This window comes from Amblyomma americanum, chromosome 10, assembly GCF_052857255.1.
Source record: "Amblyomma americanum isolate KBUSLIRL-KWMA chromosome 10, ASM5285725v1, whole genome shotgun sequence".
In the NCBI taxonomy this organism is placed as follows: domain Eukaryota; kingdom Metazoa; phylum Arthropoda; class Arachnida; order Ixodida; family Ixodidae; genus Amblyomma; species Amblyomma americanum.
In genome coordinates, this window is record NC_135506.1 from 14,742,202 (window position 1) to 14,762,546 (window position 20,345).

Consider the following 20,345-nt stretch of genomic DNA (forward strand, 5'->3'; position numbering starts at 1 on the left):
TGTATTCAGTGAAGCAAAACTTTATTCAGGTGCAAAAAAGACAGTGAGCTTTGGCTGCTTCAAGTTCTTACCGGGCGCGTGCAGCCCCTGCTCTGCTCTGACCAAGCATTGCACGAGGCCGCGGTCGATGCGGCCATGCATTCAACCTTCGGGGTATTTTAATCGCGAAAGCATTGGCCACTTTTATGGGGGTATTTCGGGGTATTTCGAAGGCAGTGGCTGCTTTCATGCGGGGGTGGGGTCACGGAAATGCCGTGGCTCGAGTCTGAGGTTGTTTGTTGGGCCCAAAAAACGATTAGCCACTCATTGTAGGTACGCAACGTGATCGTGAAAACTGAATGCTTTTGCAATAGGGGCTTCCCATGATTACTGGGCAGTTTTTTTCCTGATGTGTACAGCTGTGAACTTTGCAATTGAGTTTTTCGGCGCACCGTTGTCGACGACACTGTGTTAATTCTGCGGTTCGAGTGTCAGTGTTCGCGCAGCGTCGCGTCCGCGCCGTTGACAGATGTCTAGGAACAAAATTCAATGACCCTACCACGCATTTAAACCGTTTGTCTAGTCGGATGGCGCGAATCAAGCATGACCGGCTCGAGAAAATCGCCGGGGAAACACCGTGGTTGCGTTGACGTGCCATGTTGACAGCCTGACTCGCCACTGGCGACGCTCGGATTTTTCGTGTTTTCGGAAAGTTGTCGATCTATTTGCGCCGTCAAAATTGCAACGAAGCTGGGGTGGTGTTTTATTGCGATGCAGGCCGATTATGACGAGCGGCAAGCAGATTTCTTGACTGGCTTCTCCAAAGTCATCTTTTTAATTTGTTAAGGCGCGAATATAGTCCGACGTAACGTAAGCGAGCATGCATGCTGCGTTGCGTTGGTGAAACAGCTCCGTCTATAGTTTGATGCACTGCAGCGGCCAACGTAACTGGCGGCTGGCGGCGTGCCCCAACGGGCCCAGCGCAGATTTGGCTCCTGCTCCAATTGCGTGCCGGTGCCGCCGACAGCGTCGACCCACAATGCATCGTGCGGAGAAAAATGGCGGATGCCAATGCGAGCAGCGTGAGTGGCGCGAGCTGCCCAAATATTGAAATTGTGCCAGATATCGTTGTGGAACGGTTTATCAAAGCCATCAAACAACACCCTTGTGTATATGACACCAAACGGCTGGATTTCAGAGACCACCAGGGCAAAGAGAACTCTTGGCAACAGAAGGCGAAGCACCGGTCTCTCCACGGGTAAGTTGTTCCCATGGAGAGAGCGATCTTTCGCGCATACATCGAGCGCCTGCACTTTCGCCGCAAGCGGTGGACTAATAACACGAGAGCAAGTTTCTGTCGCGCGGATAACACCCTAGCCATGTTTCATATAGCAGCCGCAATGCCGTGGATGGAACGAAACGGATGAGGCGATGCAGAAAAAGGCACGAATGGAATTCAAACTGCCCGCGTGTCGACGATCGGTGCGCGCAGCGTCTGGTCACAGCGTAGTATAGAGGGGGTGGCGCTTCGGCCGGCGCAGCGAAACCGGCGTAGCGCGAATGACTGCGAGCGACACGCGCCTGCGCGCTGAACTCGGCAAAGGGCGTGCGACCAGCTGTCACTTACGACCAGGCAGCAGCTCAACAACACCTTCTTCACACTTGCAGGCGCAACCTGCGGGTCGCCTTCTCGTTTGAAGCGAAAACTCTCGGGAATGACGTTTTCGCGCGCTTTCGAGAGTTTTATCTGCTTTGGCCAATGTGAAACGCTTAGGCTTAGTGACGACTACGTCAGCCAGTGAGCAGCTAAGTTCGTTGCCGAAAGCTCACCTCGCTCGCTACTCGCAAGCGTGAATGGGCTCATAATCGGAAGGACACTTCTTTTGTGCTTTTTGGCACGTTTCAGCGCCATAAATGTTCTTTAGAGAGGTAATATTTTGCTCACTGAGTGCACCCCATGGAATGCTACGTCGCAAGTCTGCCCGCGGTATTTTGGCCACTTTCGACATCCATGAGACTGCGGTTTTCTGGCATCGCAAAGCGTCACAAAAGTTTTATTTTCGTTTGGATTCTATCACGGGGGGCACCAGCAACGCGATTGCGACCTGTTTGGGTGCGCTTCTGTTCGCATCCGCTGTAAACAGCTGGGGGCACTCGGCACTCGCTTACTCGTTACTAGGCAGGTTTGATTCTTTAGTGGCCTGTTCTGTGCCTGCCTGAGACTAATTCGTTGGCAGAATTAATTTGACACCGCATGCGTAAAAGGGTCGCCGCCGCGGCGGCGATGCCTCCGCTCGCCTCTTCGCTCTATGCGGGTCAAGCTCCTCATGCGCTTCGAGTAATGCGACCTAAAATGCATGCGTTGGGTTGGGACCTTAAGAAATTTCGAATAAAGCGATATTTCGAGTAAAGCAGTTTCGTTATAACGAGGGATTACTGTATGATGAAAGTTGACCTTGAGCCAGCACTGTGACTCCATTCTGCGCGTTTTTTTTTTTCTCTCTTCTGACCATTTCTTTTTCAGAACTCTTTCCCATGGGGCATTGCTTACAGGCACAGATATAAAAAAAAAAATCACAGATGGTCAAGGTGATTCATGCAGAAGAGTTTGTGTTATTTTTATTCCCCTCAGATGGAGCAGCTGCTGCTGCCTTGTTCAGACCATGCGAGCGGTTGGCATGATCCAGTCCATCAATCACCTTGTGACACGCGGCACCTACACAGTTGAACCTCAATTTAACAAAGTCTGTAAAATGGGGAGTTTATTTCGTAATGCTGAAATTTTGCTACATCGAAATTCGTCTCCTAGCATGCTAAGAATCCACTAAGAACACTTCGCGGATAAATAAGGGGAAAAACCTTTATTTGCAGTTGAACTGGTAATTTGCTTTACTCCGCTCCCTTTTCTCTTTTCTTTCTCCATGTTGGAGAGAGCAAGATGTGTCCAATTACCAACCAATGAAATGAAATCAAGCCCACCCTGCTACTCATGTTTTCTGCCGTAAGCACGAGTGTGTGTCTTTTGCACATGTGCACATCGTCCGAGTGAGAAGCGAGGTTGTCCCGTGTGAGGTAAGCGACGGGGTTCACAGCTGATGGGTATGCCTGCAGCACTGACCCTTCCAGTCGTTTTACGAAGCTTTGGGCATCTGTAAACACAGTTAGCACATCGCGCTGCTCTGCTATTGAGGACAGGCTGCTCTATTGTGCCAAGGCTGTGCAGGCGCTTGTGCCAGCTTCGCCCGTACTGCCCCAGATGGCACGGCCAGCAGCGTGTTCGCCACTATGATTGTCGTCGTATTTCTATCTGCCTATGCGCTGTGTATGTGAAAGCTGGGCGGCACCCATATTGCGTTGCCCGCTTCAGCACACTCTCCGCTCAATCACTCATGCCTTTGATGCAATTTTTCCTTAGGTTCATTTCCATCTAGCAGTGAAATTTCGTTACAATAAATGCGCGGCAAAATCTACTTCGTTATATTGAAGCTAAAAAAAAAAACATGGTGTAAATACATTTGAAAAAAAAAAAAACATTTGAATACCTCTTTACACTGAGGATTTTGTTGTGTCAATGTCTAACTGCATGTTTTGCAATCGAGGCGGCTTACAAAAAATGTGTGCAATTGCGTTGAAAACGGAACAGCTGCAAGGGCTGTAGCGCTAGTCTAGCACGGCTTCTAGACGCCAGTCTAGACGGCGCTAGTCTAGACAGCCACACCCACAGTGCAAAACAGATTCGGAGGTGCTCGCTTCTTCTTGTGGGTTCAGTGGCTCGGTCTTCACGACCGTTGATGCCCATGGGAACAGACTTTTCCCATTTTTTAGTGGCATGCCCTGCGGCCACATCGCACTGGCTGTTATCGTAACCGGAGGTGGTGCAGACGTGACGAAAGCATGACTCTTGCTCAGTAAAAGCTCGTTAATTTGAACTTCACGGGACAGGGAAGAAAGTTCGAATTATCCGATGTTCGAATTATCGAATGGCCTTGAAAAAACTGACAAGAACCATTTGCATTACGGTATGTACCGTATTTACTCGCGTAACGAACCCACTCGCATAATGAACCCACCCACCCCCGATTTTTGCCTAAGAATTTGCAAAAACAATGCGTTAACGCTTCCCTTTGTTTCGCACCGTCATGGTCCACAGCGCATTTCTTGGCAGTGCGCCAACATGCTGCGCAGCGATAACATCACGGTGTGTTTACCTTTTGACGTTTACCTTTTGACGTTAGCTCTAGCAAGGGGGGGAAGCGAACGCTAAAGAGTGCCAGCGCTTGTTCAGTTGTGCAAGCCTTTTTGAGCGGCGCGGCGGAACGCCGACGCACCGCAGCCGTGCAGCGCCACAAGCAGCGGAAAATAGGCGGCTGCCGCCAGACCGCTGCTGCCAGGATTTAGAAACGGCATGATTCCATATGCTTAGTAAACTTTTATTTCTTCAGTGACGACAAAGAGGACGAATTATTCTTTGTGGCCCCTTTCTGAACCAAGACACAGTGGAACCCCGTTCATACGTTTTTCACCGGACCGCGAGAAAAAACGTAACAGCCGGGAAAACGCAACAGTGAGGAAAGGTCCGAAAATTAATGAAAACAGTGCAGCTTTGCCTTGAAACAATTTATTTCGACATCAAGTGAGCTTAGTTCTTAAAAAAATCGAGAATGGTCGATTGCCGTTTTTTCCGCTCGCTGGAAAACACCAGGCGTTTCTCGATGGCCTGGAAAGCCGCATTGCTCTCAGCGTCGCTTTGAGCTGCGACGTACCTGCAGAGGAGGTCCAGAGCCGCGACGGCTTCTCCAAAGCTCGGGTCCGCCAACTCCCCGGAATCATGCGGCTCGTGCTCCTTGTCGTCATCACAGTCTGAGGCTTCACTCGCGACCGAGTCTGCAACGATCTCAGCGATACTCTGACACTCGGACGTCACGACAGCAGCATCCACGGCGACGTAGTCGTCATACGTGACTCCCGTGGCACCCAGCGCATTCAAAGCTTCACTCAGCTCTTGATCATGAGAGGCTGTTTCCGTCTCTTCAACTTCCATGGCAGTTTCCTCTCTGCCGTCCATGCGAAAGCCACACCGCGCGAAGCAGTGCTGTGCAGTTGACGCACTCACTGCAGTCCACGCTGGCTACCTGTCGACTGCGTTGAGAACATCCAGCTTTTCCTCGAGGGAAAGCGCCTTGCGCTTGCGCGACGCCATCAAAGGACGACAAATCGCTCGCGGTGTTAGCGAGGCCCGATGAGGCGTAGGCAGCATAGGTGTTGACGGGAGGACACGGACGACTCGGATGGGTTGAACCGCACAAACAAGAAAGACTGGATTAGCGAGGCCTGACGAGGCGTAGGCAGCGTAGCTGTTGACGGAAGGACACGGACGACTCGGATGGGTTGAACCGCACAAACAAGAAAGACTGGATTGCTGCGGGCACGCGGGTTTTACTCGCTTCGGCTGACGAGGCAGTGGCCATCTAGTGGCAATCTCTCCAACTCGCGTGCGGCTTTTTATGGCCTCCGGGATTACCCACGCGCGTGCAAGGGGGTGATCTCGGAGGCTATGGTCTTGTAGCCAATTCCGTAGCCAAGTCTGGCCAAGACTCGTCAAAATGGCGGTTGGCGCGCGTTGCCCGGCCGGGTTCGGGGTGCCAGGTTGCGACGTATCATGCGGGAACGTTTTCACAGCTACAACGTAACAGCGGGGTACCCAATACATTGGATCCTATGGGAGCTATGCCGGGACCGGACGAAAACGACGTAACAGCCGGGAACACGCAGCAGTGAGGAACGTAACACCGGGTTTCTACTGTAGTTAACCTGTTTGAACCTCCCGCACTTCTTGATGTCAACCGACGCGTAGTGGCTAGGCCCTGCAGCCTTGAAATTCTAAAACCATTCTGAAAATCTGGCGCGTTTCATCGCTAAAACCTTGTGCTGCAGCCATCTTCAGACAATGCGAAAGTTTCGTGCGAGTTTGGTTTGCCGTGAACATGAGGCACAGTGTAGCGGCAACGATGAGTTCGTGGTGGAGCGAGAGGCCGCTTCGGCAGGCACGGCCATGTTTTAGAAGCGGGCGGAAGTCAGACGCGGTCGCGCCCTGATTGGTCTGTGCTGATAGCCCATGTTGGCCGCTTCCACGGTTTTATCTCGTTCCATCTTCTGTCCCCGTTTAGGGCGTGCGCAACCTCTAACTATGCGGAAAGTTTTTTTTTTTTTTTTTTTGGCCACGGGTTGTGTGCCAGGCCGCCCAGACGCGGCGGCGCGTAGTTCAAATTATTCTTAGCGGAATCGACTCGCTTTCAAATTAACGGGCTTTTCTATACACAGATCTCTATGGAGCTTGGCCGGACCAAGTAGTGTAGTTCGAATTATCCGAAAATTCAAATTATCGAGGTTCAAATTAACGAGCTTTCACTGTACAGTCTAATGCTGTCACCTTCAAATGGGGTGGAGGGAGTGGCCAAGTTCTCTTTTTCAGATTTTTCGGACTGATTATTCTGACCATTTTCTGGGCTCCACGGAGTGTGAAAAATCGATCAGTGACTGTATATGTTCATCACTTCATCGTTTCATTGCCTCATATGCGGAAGGCGTGAGGTTCAACCGCTCGGTGCCGCCGTGTACCCACCTGTTTCCCATCTGGCATAAGCTTTCCACCGGTGTGGTGCTTGGGTGTAAAAAATGGGTCCACCTGGTGGAGACCAAACCTGTTGTCTATGACATTGTTTTCGTCCAGCTGCCTTTGTAAGGTTGAAGTTTAAATCACCACCGCCATTTTGTTGACTGCAGGCACCGCACGTGGGTGGCTACCAGTACCCGACCCTGACGGAAGGTGTTGCAGTCCTCGTGGAGATTCCCTGGGTGCTGAGCCCTGGCGAGGTCTATGTGAAGCTCGTTGAGACAAGCGATGCCCTAGAGAGCCTCATGGATCAATTGCAGGTGTGTGAACTTACAAGGGTACAGTAGAATATCAATGATATGACCCCCCACAGGTTGAGAAAAATATTTTCAGTAACACCTCGTTAATTCGAGGTCACTGGTCTGCGAAAGATATTCGAATTAATCGAAAACGGAATAAAAAGAATGGGAGCCAGATAAAAAACTGAATCGCGAGAACGTGCTACCTTTATTGGACAAATATGCAATTCTTATATTGACGCCTCAAGGGGGGACGCGACATTTGAAAACCGAAAAATACCAAAGACGATTTTTGGAAAAATACATACCCTATAAACGCATGTAAAGGCCGCACCCGTGTGTAGGCTGCACCCTGTTTTCCAGAAAGAAATATTAGAAAAAAATAATATCCCTGTAAGGGCCGCACCCAAACTTTCCACAGGACCCAAGCGGGAATAGCCTTTCGAAATGCAGGCTCCGTGGCCTCTGCGATCAGCTCCGGCTGCGAGCAACGGCGCGCTTATCGCGGAGGCGACGCATGCGCACAGGAGCTTCCAGGTGCTGCTCATGGATGGCGCCAGGGGTAACGGCTCATTATCATCGTCAACTTTCTCCTCTGCCGCAAGCTCTGCTAGCTCCCGCTATCCATATCGGCATCAGTATCACCAGCTTTAGCGTTTTGTTGCTGTCAAAAGCACGGGTGTTAGTTGTGGCTTTCGCGTGCTGCCGCGGAGCGTTGTAGTTTTAGCAGTTTTAGCACGATAAGGCAAGCACCTTAATAGCTACACGGCTGGAAGTTTGCTATTGAACACGGCAAGTGTGCGGCGGGCAGGAAATTCGATGTGGCCGAGAAGTGCGTCCGACAATGGTGCAACCAAAAGGATGCATTGAGGAACGCAAGCTGCAAAAAGCGTGCTTTCCGAGCTAAGTCATGCAAGTTTCCTGAACAGAAAGAACAGCTGCTCTGCTAAGTGATGGAAGCGCGGAACAACGGCTACGCGTTGACAGCGGATGTGCTGCGCGACTTCTTGTGAGATGAGCGTGCACCGGAGCACAGCACCAGCTCGGAGTGGGAATACACCGCGAGTAGCAATTGAACGTAGAATAAATGCCACTTACTTCCTGATTGGCGTGTTTCCACTGAAAAATTTTTTTTTCTCAAATCGTGTGTATGGGCCGCACCCCGAAAATTGGCCCTCAAATCTGGGGAAAAAAATTCAAAAAACAAAATTCAAGGGACCGGAAGAAATGTCCGGTTTATCCGATGGCCTAGGTTTATAAAATCCCCCCCCCCCCCCCCCCCCCCGAAAAAAAAAACTGCCGAAAATGCAAAGGTGCAGTAAGGCCGGCAGCTCCGTCGCGCTAACACCTGTAAGCCAGTGACGAGCAGCCCTTTTTGGAGTGCTGGAAGAACAACACAAATGGAAGCAAGGGGCCGGGGAACACACACTGGCGTTGGAACGGCGAGACTGTTTCTAAAAAAGAAAAATAAATCACCTGCAACGTGCCAGTCAGCGCCCGAAAGCGGCGCAGGGCTGGGATTGAGGACTACCGGCAAATGCGCGGGCCGACAGTTGCTGTTGCCGCGGGGCAGCGGTGAAGCACGGAAACAAACTACACAGCCAGGCTATTTTTTGACCTAGCGACAGAGGCCTCCCGATCGTTGTCATGCCTGACGCTGCGCCCACTAAAGAGGTGCGCGGGTTACAATGCACCATGCAATAGGCTGAATTTTAACAGGATCGCTTGCCCTGCTGTGACAACTTGACGCACCCCTTCAGGAGGCTGCCGCGAAATTCCGCAAGTAGGGTTTCCCGCATAGCGTAGTTTACAAAACGGGATGGCGGAGGTCACTCTTGGAGAGTTATGAAGGCAACGGGATGCATTCTTCAGATTTGGGCATTAAATATGTAACGTAGTACGGAAGGATGAAAAAAAAGCGTGCTTTCACGTTGCGGTTGTTTGAAGCGGTCCGTCGGCCATCTTGTTTACAGCATGAGTGATATGTGGGGAAGCCCACTTGTGGAATTTCACACGAGGTCATGCCTAGTGGCTTCGGACCACTGTCTAGTCTGGAGGGGCTAGGGCCTTTTATTTTTCAATCTTTTTTCCTGCCCCACCATAATTTTTGTCTAGTCTGGAGAGGCATTGATTTTGCATATTGTCACCGAAAGCCGGCAGAAGGGCGCACCAGGACTAGCCAGGCAGACACACTCAGCGAACAAACGCACGAGCTGGGGAAGACAAAGAAGACTAGCGGGTGCTGTTTCACCGCATGGCGGCGCCAGTAAATGGCTAACACTGTGGCAATATGGACTAGAAGGAAAGTGTGGCACTCTGTGGGCTGGGATGGTTTTTTGTGCAGCACTGTTGAGAATGATTTGAAGGTGACCACTTGAACTGAATTAGTGCGTCACTGCAGCTTATTTTTGTGAGGAGGGGGAACACTATATCGTCGTGGCTCACCCTTTGTTTTCTGTAATCTCTACAATCACTTCTGTGAGAAGCAAATGGTGGCTCCAGCTGGAAAGTCTGGTTGAGCTGAAACATAGCTTATCACCTTCACATTGCCAGAGTCAGCAGCCATCCACCACAGTGTCATTCCTTTCTCTCTATGCAAAGCGTTAACTCCAAAGTTTGCTACTCCTGTACAACCCCATTTTGTGCCCATTTTTACTGGTGGGTGTCCGGCGGTAGGTTTCGAACCAACCATCTCCCGCAGCCAAAGCGGACGACCAGACCACTAGCCGGACACCCACCAGTAAAAATGGGTACAAGCTACCCCTGCCGGCGCCCGGCTTCTTCAGGGGTGTGTGCTTGGAGGAGGCTCCGCAAACCCCACCGCGCCCCTTCGGGGGCAAACCCAGTTTTGAACAACTCGGCCTGCAAAGGTGGTTCGTGTTTCACTCCCAAGTGAATACTCAAGGCTCGTACACTCTAACCAGCGTCAAGTTCAACACTAAGGCCCTTCATCAGAAGTGATTCAGAGTACCACTGCGGTCCTGGGCAAATCCGGTTTTTCCGGCTAGGTGGCAATATACGGGTGTTTAGGTCAAGCTGCAAGTAGTACACACCTCGTGCAGGTGCCCATTCTTGGTAGGACGCATGCAGCCCCATGTACAGTAAAAACTTTGCATTTCAATGGAGGTGGAATGCTAGAGACCCATGTGTTGTGCAATTTCAGTGCACATTGAAGACACCCGGGTGGTCGAAATTATCCAGAGCCCTCCACTATGGGGTCCTTCATAGTATGAGTCGCTTTGGGACTGTGAACCCTGTAAACTAATTTAGTAATTAAGCATTCGCTGAACTTTCCAATAGGCGTGCCAAATTTCATTGCTCCACGCAATCAAATTTTACCTGCGAAACCCATGTCCCCCTTTAAACACGGAAAGAACTTTGCAACACATACAGTCCGTCGACAGTAGTGGTGAGAGTAACCAAAATCTCTTCTGGGTTGGTGTTCAGATGCTACACCGCCTTGCACCTATGCACTGTGGGAAAGCCGCTCTTGTGGCAGGCTGCAGCATTTTTGTTTTTCATGCTGCATTCCCAAGACACGACGTGCTTGTACATAATAAGCATACCATTGTAATATTCAGATACTTTGCCCTTAAGTGCAATGAAACAGCTGCTGCGTTTATCCCCCTCCTCTTCACAACGCATCCCCGCAGGAATGACCCGCTCATGTTATTACAGTTTGTGTGTGTGTGTGTGTGTGTGTGTGTGTGTGTGTGTGTGTGTGTGTGTGTGTGTGCGCGCGCGCGTGCGTGCGTGTGTGTGTGTGCACGTGCATGCATACATGTGCTTCGCTTCTGCGCACCTAGGCTCTGCAGTAAACCCATCGTCTCAGATGATAAACGCTGCGTTCCAGCTCATCGTGTTGCATGCCTGCTAGGTTCAGCCAACTTGTATGTTTGCACACTTGAATTGGTCACTAAACATATTATAATAATACGACCAGAATTTGCCAAACAGTGATAGTGAGAAAAATTGTCATTCTATAGCACATTTTAATGCCTGCGATTTTGAGAGTATGAGCTGGGAAATTGTATGAACTGCAAATGTATCAATGACGTTTTACTGTATGACGTCCTTCATACCCCGTGTGTTGCTTCGAGACAGTGTGTTTGTGTACCATCAACTTCAGAAACAAATCAACTAACCCTGACTGAAATTGCAAAACTAGTTTTTTGGTTTGCATATATTATCTTGCATAATGTAAACGTTTTTTTTTTTCATTTATTTATTTATAACCTGGTCAGTAAGGGATCAGTACTAATTCTTGCATTGTTTCTGTTGTGCAGAGCCACTATGGTAGTCCTGGCAGTACCGTGGCCAACGATGTGCGACCAGGACAGGCCTGTGTGGCCCTGTACGCTGAAGACGGGAGCTGGTACCGTGCCCGTGTGACACACGCCAAAGGTGGCATGTTGGGCGTGCAGTACGTAGACTATGGCAACTGCGAGGAAGTTTCAGCCAGTTCCGTGCGGCCGGTGAGTGCGTTGCTGTGACATTCTAAAGCCCTAACTGCATTAGCCTAGTCCCGTAGTTTAGTGTCGTGGTCGGTCCGAACGCCGCATTCCACAGTAAAAAGATTGACGACTGCATAGATACGTACAAATTGACAGCTCAGAGGCACGCACCACCCTACATCCGCTCCACCCTGATCTCCAACCTCTGGTGAAGGCCAACTCGAGCAGAATTTGAACTGAAAGCCCTAACCTGGACCAGGGCACAGAGCGCAGTTCCCTGTAGCCAAAGAATTTACCCATTCATTGCTGTGGCTATTTGTGTTTGTTCCAATGTCGGTTGAATGGCAGTCATGCGTTTGCCAGCATTGGGGTCAGCTTTCGCCAACTGGGCCTGCGTTTCTTTTGCCGAGGCAGCAAACTCCTCTGGTTCAGGAATAGTGCCTGCAGTCTTCCTTCTTAGGCTTTCGAAAGCTCATCAGTTTGCCCCGCCATATGAAGCCTACACTTACTGAAAGCTGGTACTGTTGCCTTGTCACCATTACATGTACTGACGAGCCTCTTATCGCCCCTACCGTATAGACAAGCGTCGGGCCGTGACGTCAAAGAGATGCGGCGGCGCTGGCGTCAGCAGTGACTTTCGTTTGTAGGCAAAAAGCGGGACCTTCCGCATTGGGTGCGCCACGCTTGCGTGTTTTTGGGCACAATTCACGGCGTGCCGACAAATTGTGGTGCGGTTGGTTGAGCCGCAATGCAAAAGAAAGGAAGCGGCATAAGTTTCCACGAGTTCATTGCAGTCAGATAGGCGCGAAAGCGACGGGCAGGGGCCGAGGAGCAAGACAAGTCCGGCGACAGATCGGCTTCGCGGATAATTTGCTCGTGGGTTATTACGCCGGGCTCGTTTCATCCATTGCATTGCATTGCATTTCTGCATTCAAATCTAATAAGTTGGTTTGTGTCTCTGACTTCGCATCGTTGTTGTTCGGTCGCGTGGTGAACTGTGCAAAAATCAAGTAACGCATGCAACTCGCTCTCATTCTGTCATGCTCTCAGCGCAAGTTAAGGCGCAATATTCCGTGTGCTTGGGATCGTAAGTTGAACTCAGGGGGCCATTTTCAGATACCGTAAAAACCGGACTTTAGGTCGGACCGGAATATAGGTCGACCCCCTAACTAACCAATTCTAATAATGAAAAAGATCTTTTTCAATGGGAAAAGTACCGAAAGACATCCTTACTTTGAAACAAATGCGACTCGAGAGGTTGCACAATGGTGACAGTATTTAATTTCATTTAAATGCTGCTTGTATGTACACCCGGCAAATTTAACAATATCGCGCACCAATCGGCCCGCGTGTTCGTTCCTGGCACAGGCAAGTATGGCGCCGTAGAGCAAAGCCCTCCTCTTCATGAATCGCCGCAACCAGGATGGCGAGCCTTTGAATTGCGCCCTCGTGAGTCTAGAGGCACGCGCGATCTCTGCTGCTTTCACGCGGATGCATTCGGCAGTCACAGGCAGCGATCTTGCTCGCAGCGCAACGTTTCCTTCCTATTCTCGATACACTACGGTCTGCCTACGAAATGATGTTTTCTTCTGGTTGCTGCAAGTTGTAATACGCAGATTCTGCCTCCGCCAGTACTGAATGCTCTTTTCGGGTACTCCAAATTCGCGCTGTGCCGCCAGGTTCCCGTGAGCTTCCTCGTACTCAATCGTGTTTTTCTTGAAGGCGACGGTAAATTGCCGTTAGCTTCCGCTTTGCATCTACTGAAACGCAAAATGGCGGCACTATGGGCGGCACAGCCACCCATTGTTGCAAGACTTCCGTATTTTTTCCGCCAATGACCGGTATATAAGACGGGGGTTGACTTTTCATGATGGTTTTTTGAAAAAAAGTTCGACCTATATTCCGGTTTTTACGGTACTTATCACCCGGACAACGTCCCTAGCATCACTTCGCGCAAAAGTAAAGACAAAAATTAAGCTGCCGCCAGTCGTCTTCAGCGTCCACACCGTGCCGCGCTGGAAGAAGCACCGGACTCGGCCAGTAGCACGCTCGACAGTTTTTTCTCTGTTTTCATTTTCACGAATTTCAACAAGTGTGTCGTTTCAATGCCGGTCCAACGACGCTATAGGATCTTGACAAAGTCGCACATTGTTATTTCCCAAATTAATTGAATTTTCACATTGTAGGTCGATCAGAACCTGGCAAACACAGCAAATTCTACGCCAAAAGCCACTCCAATCAAGCAGAATGCGCACACATGGATAAATTCTAAAATAAGAAGCAAAATTTTATAGCATAGCAGAGTGAGCGTAAATTTCGTTTGGAGCTCGAGGAAAGCGTCTATGCATGCGCTCATGGAGCTCTCGGATCACATCTGCCTTATTCAAAGCAGCTATATTGTTCATTAATTTCCAAGGTCTCCGGAGTGAAGCGGCACGGTGAAAATAGGAAGCACATTCCAAGGTTCGTCGTGTAAGAAAGCTGATCGCGTCGTGCATGACGTCGTCCTATCTTGCACTAGCAATGGGATATGCTTTATCGGCCCATAAGTTGAGAACTTGTAGCAACATAGCATAGTAACATAGCTTAAGTTGAGTACTGTGGACGATTAGTTCCTCCCATACCTCGCGCCTTCACCTGCCGTAGCACTGCGCTGTTACTTGCAGCCAACTAGGAGCAGAGAAGCACCTGATGCAGCGCTCCGCCTACTAATTCCGTCTGGCGAACAGGCTGGAAAAGTGCAGAACTGCTCTCCGAGTATCAACAAAAGTTTCCAACGACAAGCGACGCGCACTCTTTGAAATATTTGCATACACCGGTTTCGAAGGCAGCGTAGCTTGGCGCAGTGTAGGCGCGCTGCGTTTTGCCTACACCCCCCGTCGCTGCTGACCACAGCGCCACCTTTGTTTACAAACATGACGCTTGTCTATAGGAGGTATTCACTGAGGGTGCGCCACCAAACACTGTGAGCGTTGTCGTGGCTATCATGCCATGTTGGCGGTCATTTCTCGCCAGCAGTGTCAAGTACCTTTGCACATTGTTAAATGCATCAGCGTCCATTTTTATTTATGAAAAACTTTGTGTACTAGAAGCTTGCAACAGAAATCTTCGGTGCCGTAATAAAACCGAGCTGCCTGTCCAGTGTTTCAGTTAGGTGGCCATCCTATGCCACAACTTGACAGCAAGACTGGCCAGCGGCACTGCACGCAAGAGTGTACATGACATGCAGGTTTTCATACCAGTTCATAACTGTCTGCTACTCACACAGGGCACATCGTGGATAAACAGCACATAATTACCCAAATTTCAAAACTGGCGCCACAGAAACTGTAGTCCCCGAACTGCTGAAGCAAGCTCCGCAGACTGGGTTTCAGCAGAAAGGCAAAGCATCATAGGTGCGTTATTTACGCGATAGAATGGTCGAGCAAATACTGTCATGCGCTGGCAGCACAAACAGCAGACCCAGTGAGAATGTTTCTGTAGTTCTGATTGCAGCAACGTAGCGCTGCTTCGAATACACAAGACCTGGAATCTGGGCCGACTTGCAGCAATGCGATGTGCAGTGATTCTGCTTTACACGTCACTTTCAGCAGATAGAGATGACAAGTTAAGCTTAGCTTAGTGAACAAGCACGTTGAATTACTCACCTCTCCAAAAACGGCACTCCGGCCGTCGGCACCCTCAGCACGGCTCTTGTGCTTGCCCGCTGATCAATCAGTTGCACCCTGTCACAGATTTGCATGCTTTAATTTCTTGGCCTTTCAGCAAACTTGACCTGTGCACAAGGCGGACCTCGATATCAGTGAATCCAACGCGCTGCAGCAGTCCTGCATGTTGCACATGCACCACGCTGTGTCCTCTGCATTCCTTACGAGTCGGTTTTCACAAAGTGAAACCTTTCAGCGTGCGTGTTCTTTTCTGTTTTGCGCACCTCACAGCGTTTCCACTCAGTCGCACAGTTTTAGTGGTCGGACAGAAATTATCTGCAACGAGACTCGAAATAATGAGGGAGTAATTACTCATTGACATCCACCTGAGCGCGGCCATACAGCTACAAAGGGAAGCTGGTCCCAGGTTCGAACGCCGACCAGGACGAATCTTTCTTTAACTACGAAGTTTCTGAAAAAGCTGTATAGTTTTCCGTTCTAGCCGTATGGCTGCGCTCGGGTGGATGTCAATGAGAATTACTCCCTTATTACAAATCTACTCCACCTTGGGGTATTCCCCTAAAACATTTGGCCGAGACTCGCAATGCTCGCATTTCACAGATCACCTGCGAGATAAGATGCTGCAACTGGCTGCGCCGGCCGCTAGTTCCCTTTATGAATGATGTCACATGAATACCTCCTATATTGCGGTGTATACCGTAAAAACCCGCATATAGTACGAGGTTTTTTTCCTATTATTAGCACCTCAAATTTCCGCCTCGTATTATTTGCGGATCCGAACAAAAATTTCAGTTTTGCTCGAAGTTTTGGTTTCGTTATTGCCGCGTGGTTACGGCTTGGCTTTGTTATTGATTTGTGGCTACGGCTTGGCTTCGTTACCCGTGACGGCGTGGCTAGGGCTAGCGTGGCCTTCCTGACAGCGTACGCGCCGACGCATAAACCACGCTTCGCGAAGGGAAGGTTCTTTTTTTCTGCCGTGGAGGAGCACGATGTCAGGGCCACGAAAACAGTATTCGGCTGCTTTCAAGAGAAAGGCTATTTTAGTTGCCGAGAACATCGGCAACAGTGCGGCCGGGAGGCAGTTCGGCGTCACCGAGGGAAGCATCCGCGGATGGCGGCGACAAAAGGAAGCACTTTTCGCCTGCAGCGGAACGCGAAGAAGCTTTCGCGGCCCGAAGAATGGGTCATACCCAGAAATTGAACTGGCCCTGACGGAGTTCGTAAGAGAACAGCGAGCCGCACATCTACCTGTGAGCGTGGAGCTCATGCAGGTAAAAGCTAGGGAGCTTGCTAGAGAAACAGGTATTCCAAGCACCGCCTTCAAAGCGAGCAAGCACTGGATATACCGGTACATGTGCCGTGCTGGGTTTTCGTTACGGCGGCGAACGTCGATTTCCCAAAAACTGCCCGAATCGTTTGAAGAGCTGCTGGTGGCTTTTCAGCGCCACATTATTTCTTTACGGAAGTCCAAGAACTTTCAGCTAGGGCAAATAGGCAACGCTGACCAAACGCCAGTTTATCTGGACATGCCATCACCCCTCACAGTGCACGAGAAGGGTTCCAAACAAGTTTGCGTCCGGTCTACCAGCAACGAGAAGACTCGGGTTACGGTCATGCTATCGTGCACAGCAGACGGCCACAAGCTCCCACCCTATGTCGTGTTCAAACACAAAACAATGCCAAAAGGTGAGGAGCTGCCAAGGAATGTTATCGTGAGATGCCACGAGAAAGGTTGGATGAACGAGGGTCTTGTCCTTGACTGGGTGAAGTCCGTGTGGTGTAGGCGGCCCGGTGCACTATTGTCCTTCCCGTCGATCTTCGTGCTGGACGCGTTTCACTGCCATTTGGCCGACTCGGTCAAGAGAGTGTTACGCGATTGCGGCACTGAACTTTTCGTCATCCCAGGCGGAATGACTTCCCAGCTGCAGCCACTTGACGTTTGCGTAAACAAGCCTTTCAAGGACGCGGTCAAGCGGTGCTACGCTGAGTGGATGCGCTCAGGTGAGCCTGCAGTGACGCCGACTGGGCGGCTGAAGCGGGCATCGCCAGCCACGCTGTGCAAGTGGATTGTGGATGCGTGGGCGAGCATTCCTGCGGACCTTGTGCGTCGGTCTTCCAAAAAGTGTGGCATATCAAACGCCCTCGATGGCACAGAAGATGAGTGCCTGTGGGAAGATTTGTCCGACAAAGAAATCTCCGAAGAAAGCGCTGTTGAGGATGAGAGCGATTGAAGTGCGGTGTCCAATTGCAATAAATGCCTTTCTTCGTGCTTACCTGGTTTACCTCACTCGTATTATACGCGGATAAATTTTTTTTTTTTTCTATTTCGCATCTCTAAAATTTCACCTCGTATTATATTCGGGTTCGTATTATACGCGGGTTTTTTACGGTAAGTAGACCCCCCCAAATCGCAGCCCTGGCTGTCTGAAAGAAAAGTTGAGTCCAAATATATACACTAATAATAAGATAATTTAGTCATCTCGGCATGCATTGCTGTGTTATTCAGCTAGTTGTTTTGTAGCAATAGCTACACTGTAGTAGCATTTCGAGCCTTCAGCGTGGCGGCACCGCTACCCTGTGGCTGCGCCGCCACGCTGTCACGTGGTTGGTCACGTGGTGCGGAGCAGCTGCCAGCGGCGCGGTGCCGTGGCTGATCACATGGTTCGTCACGTGGTTGGTCACGTGACCACGTTCCACTCTGCCAGCTGTAGCTATCTTGTCACTCCAGGTTTAACCAAGGCAAAATTTTTCTCTGCGTGCAGATTCTGCCCAAGTTTGCCCAGCTGCCAGCACAGGCCATTCGGTGCAGGCTCCGCTCGGTGGCGCCTCCGGGAGGTGGGTCAACGTGGCCCAAGCTGGCACCAGGGGGCCCCCTGCAGCATGCCTTCGAGGGCCAGTTCCTGTGCCGCGCGGCAGCCCACAGCGATGGCGTTCACCTGGTGGACCTCGAGCGGCCTGCCGGCACCCCTGGGCCTTCCCTGGTGGAGACCCTCGTCGCGGGAGGATTCGCGATGGATGCGACCGCAATGCCTCGCGACCTTGGCTCGATGTCCGAGGCCAGCCAGGGACAGAGGCAGCTGAGGGCCGTTATCGCACCTGCAGAGTTTTCCTTCCAGAGCATGCAGTACGTCGACGTCAAAGTGAGTGGCTGGCGTGGATTGAGATTTTCCCTGTGCTATGGTGAACCGATGCTTGTGGATGGCGGTCGCACTCTGAGAGGCAAGAGAGTGGGTGACAGTCGTTTGTTGCTGAAGCTGTGATGATGTCAGTCTCAGTACGTATTTTTGTTTTGCCAACCAAAAGAAAAAGCAAGTTTACCTTTCTTTTTTTTTCATTAAGAAATGAGGACTTCTTTTCCTAAAGCATTGTTTCGTGAACACAGTCTGCATAGAGTCTCTGCATAGTCCATCACAGAACCAAGGTAATACTGTCATTCTCTCTATATATATATTTTAAGAACTTAGGCTATATAAAACTAAGCTTTTTCAGGCTTTATTGCTATAGTCAGGCAATCAGCTTATAAAAGAACAAACAACTTCGAAGTGAGTTGTATTGAAGCTGAGAAAAGCTGTTCATAATGTCACGGCGACAAAGAAAACACCAAAAATACTGTGTGCTTTGCATTGCCTGCCTCTAAAAAAAGAAACCTTGCAAAGGCCTCCGAATATAAAGGCTTTATTGCCTGAATTACAGTAGAACCTCAGTGGTGTAAATAGTTTCGTACCGTCCAAACGAACAAAATTCATACACTCTAAACACAGATACACTTATGTGGGAGTAAAAAAAGGGAGTAAGCTGCCCTCTAGCATGTGCTAGACGACAGCTTACTCCCTTTTTTACTTCTTTGTGCTCAGAGTGTATGCAGAAGCATGGAAAATGCATTGACACACATCTGTCACATGCTGCCTCTGATTGCTCGCGGTGCCGACAGCGGAATCCGCGATGTGCGGGCCACCTGCTGTCACTGAGTGTTTGCGGTGCGTACCACACGATTAATGATTGCGGCGTCTCCGACATGTGGGTGCCACTTAGTGTTTGAGGGCGAGGTCATTGCTCGCGCGTCCGTATCATCTGTAGTGGTGTGGGAGTGTGTTCGAAAGGTCGGAAATTCCACACATTGTACACAGCGCACTCCGCCAGAGGAACTTTGCAAATTCGTATCGTCGAGATATTGTGACTCCTTAACGGGCAGTGACAAGCCAGGTTCATCATGAGGCAATAGTCATTTTTGGCTTATAATGAGTTCAGCTTGTCATGTGTTTCGTTGCACTCTGTGTGTGGTTTACGGCCAGTAGGGCTCTTCCAACACAGTTTTTTGTTCAGTCGAATTGCACTCCCCAAAGTGCAAGTGCAGCTGAAGTGCAGCAAAATGGCAGTGCACATGTGTAGGTCAAAGAAGGTAGGAGTGCCGTGATAATGGAATGGTGGCTGTTCTTTCATGAAAGGACGAGTAGCTGCTCGTGGCATACGAATGTGAACCGGATTGGTACGGTTGAGCCCTGCAGGCTGCATTTCAGTGCGTATTTGTAAATTGTTATGTGCAGTGTATGTAGTGACTTCATTCATGAGGATGATTTCCTGGTGCTGGTTGATGGCAACACTTTGCCATGATTTATCGTGGGAAATTTCTCTACGCGGCTCTGGCTGCTGGCAGTCGTTGATGTTGGAGGCATGCAGTTTACTGCAATTTGGCGGTGATGCCATGGTCGACCTTGTGCGCCTTTTGGTTTTGGAAGCAGCCGGCACCAAGCTGCATTTGGAACACCTGATCCGGTGCCACACACCAGTCTTGCCATCGCTGCGGAACATTGTGGCACCGGGGCAGCGAATACAGCCACATCAGGGAAGCTTCATTAGTGGTGGAATGCGTTTCACGGCCACATTTTCACCACTCTTTGACCACAAATTTTTGTCCCTCCGTCCTCACCGCGAGAAAATTACAATATCCAACTGTGCCACCATCACTGCTGTGTGCAGAAGGGAGTTGTTAGAAATAGAGGCCAGAAAAAAAAACTGAAAGAATACCGTATTTACTCTCGCTATAACCTGTGCCAAAATTTGAAGAAAAAAAAAACCTTTAAAAAGGGAGGGTGCGAGTTACGTGCGAATTTTTTCCTGGGGGGGTTGTCGGCTTCACGGCACTGCGTGGCAGCCTCCCCCGTGTAGTCCGCCATCCCCGTCATCATAGATGCTTGTCAAGCCGATGAGGTGGCCAACAAAAGGCATAGCTAAATCGACGTTCATAGTCTATTTATTCTTCCCCACACCATTGGCCACATTTTCTTCAGCCAGCGTTGTTGAGCCTACTGTCAGGCGCTGTTTCATCTACTAC

General features: G+C 50.1%; 1 protein-coding gene across 1 annotated transcript in view; it reads left to right on the forward strand.

Annotated features, from left to right (window-relative positions):
* Positions 1-20,345, forward strand: part of LOC144107978 (uncharacterized) — a 63,303-nt gene that overhangs the window by 22,099 nt on the left and 20,859 nt on the right. The window contains exons 5-7 of the mRNA XM_077641235.1: positions 6,763-6,912; positions 11,178-11,366; positions 17,776-18,153. Of these exons, the coding sequence (XP_077497361.1) occupies positions 6,763-6,912; positions 11,178-11,366; positions 17,776-18,153 (717 nt within the window). The remainder of the gene's footprint in view (positions 1-6,762; positions 6,913-11,177; positions 11,367-17,775; positions 18,154-20,345) is intronic.